The 1,861-nt window shown below is 45.9% G+C and overlaps 1 protein-coding gene across 1 annotated transcript; it reads left to right on the forward strand.

Moving 5' to 3' along the window:
• Positions 1 to 823: 823 nt before the first annotated feature.
• Positions 824 to 1,536, forward strand: LOC120703595. Its single transcript, XM_039987720.1, has 2 exons — positions 824 to 1,108; positions 1,194 to 1,536. The coding sequence occupies exons 1-2, from the start codon at positions 890 to 892 to the stop codon at positions 1,314 to 1,316; spliced, it is 342 nt and encodes a 113-aa protein (XP_039843654.1). The 5' UTR covers positions 824 to 889; the 3' UTR covers positions 1,317 to 1,536.
• The last annotated feature ends 325 nt before the right edge of the window (positions 1,537 to 1,861 follow it).

The raw sequence follows: 1,861 nt of genomic DNA on the forward strand, positions 1-1,861 counted from the left end.
CGGCCAGCGGTTCGCGACGTTTCAGGCGCTGGGCGGCCACCGGACCAGCCATGTTCGGCGGCCCACGAGGAAGCCCAAGACGGCGGTCGTGGTGCACGCCTGCGCCACGTGTGGGCTGGGCTTCTCGACGGGCCAGGCACTTGGCGGCCACATGAGGAGGCACCAGGATTTTTTTCATTTTTACATTTAAAAAATCAAAATTATAAAAATATATAGCTAATTTTAAAATTTTCAAAAATGGGTGCCCGCCGCTTTTTGGTTGGGCGACAAGCCCCCTGTCGTCCGTATAGGGGGCGACAGGTACTTGTGACCCAACTAGGATTACGTGCACAGCCCTGTATACCTAATTGTAGTAATAAAAATTACGTCAGGGTCTGGGGGTCGGTCGCCCCCCTAACAGGCGACAGGGGGCCGGTCGCCCCCCTAACAGGTGATAGGAGCATGCGGGGCGGAGGGGGCTGTCGCCCCCCAAGAAGGCGACAGCCACCCCCACCCTATTTAACCATTCCAGCCCCCTTCCCCCTCATTCGCTCTACTCAAAATTCAGAAAAAAATAGAGAGGGGTGAGGAGAAGAGAAGCGGCGAAGCTTTGCCGGTTTGCTCACTTCTGATCTGCAGGTAATCACATTTAACTTATGTATTATTTTATTGGTACTGTACAATATTGTGATTTAATTAATGATATAGTAGAACCATTTATTTCATTGCATTGATATTCTGTTATTTAGTTCTTTGTTTACTTTAGTTAATCTAGTTTATAGTTAATTTAGTTTTATTTTAAGTTCGCAAATAGATGTAAATAGATAGCAAATTTGATATGAAGTTTACGTAGCAAATTTGTGTACAGAAGTAAGTTTAGTTTTTGATACGTGCACTATGGCACTGTAGGATGCCTTGGCGGGATAAATCCAGTAAGCCTAAGGTGCCGGAGGGTACTGCTTACGTCCCTTTGCAGCTGCCTAGTGGAGTGCCTATGCCCATGTGCTTTTGCGGCGATCCTTACAAGGTCGCCGAGTCTGATGAAGAGGATACGTACAAGCAAAGGTACTGGATGTGCGCAAATTATGCATTCGATCCACCACCTCGTATGATCCGCATTGGGCGGCTGGTGAGAATGTATATTTTTGTTGCAATACTTTTGATGTTATAATTTTAAATGTATGATTCACATGCAACCATTGAATATTTTGCAGACCCCTCCACCGCTCTGTGATTTTGAGCAGTGGATCGACACGGAGATTAAACCGGAGGACAAGAGGTACATGGAGTTGTGCAAGAAGTGGGAAGCGGAGCGCCTGGAGAGGGTGGATAAGTGACGCCAGGAGGAGGCTGCAGAAATGGACAGGAAAGAAGAAATGGAAAGAAGGCATGCTGCTGAGCGTAGGGAGGAGAGGGAGCGGAAGCTTGAGCGTGCTCGCCGTGCTAAAGCTGCTTTGGAGGATAATCCAGATGCATTGAGGAAGGGAAAGTGGCCTCGTTGCACGCAGTAGGATGCGGGATTTGCTTGATGTATGATTTAGTCATGTGTGCTACTGTTAGGATTTGGACTTTGAATGATGTGTACTGTAATGTACAGTGAATTATATCGTCCTTTGTTATTTTGTTATTACATCTTTGTTTTAAGATTTTATTATTTTCTTTTCCATTTATATGAGCAGGAAAAACTTAAAAACCAAATTAAATAAGTCCACAAATAAACAGTCCACCGCGATCTCATTACAAAGAAACATCAGAAATGCAAACGTCGGATAAACACCAGAGATATAAATATCGGATATATCTAAGCACCTCGTCGCTGTCGGACCCTTTTAGCCCTCTGCTGGGCATGGCCATGGCCATGCGAGTAGGTATGACGATCCGG

The sequence above is a fragment of the Panicum virgatum genome, chromosome 4K (genome assembly GCF_016808335.1).
Source record: "Panicum virgatum strain AP13 chromosome 4K, P.virgatum_v5, whole genome shotgun sequence".
Taxonomy (NCBI): domain Eukaryota; kingdom Viridiplantae; phylum Streptophyta; class Magnoliopsida; order Poales; family Poaceae; genus Panicum; species Panicum virgatum.

Coding starts and splice junctions, on each gene's coding strand:
- LOC120703595 (XM_039987720.1), top strand. CDS start 890: ATGCCTTGGCGGGATAAATCCAGTAAGCCTAAGGTGCCGGAGGGTACT. Junction 1,109..1,193: donor TGATCCGCATTGGGCGGCTG/GTGAGAATGTAT, acceptor AATATTTTGCAG/ACCCCTCCACCGCTCTGTGA.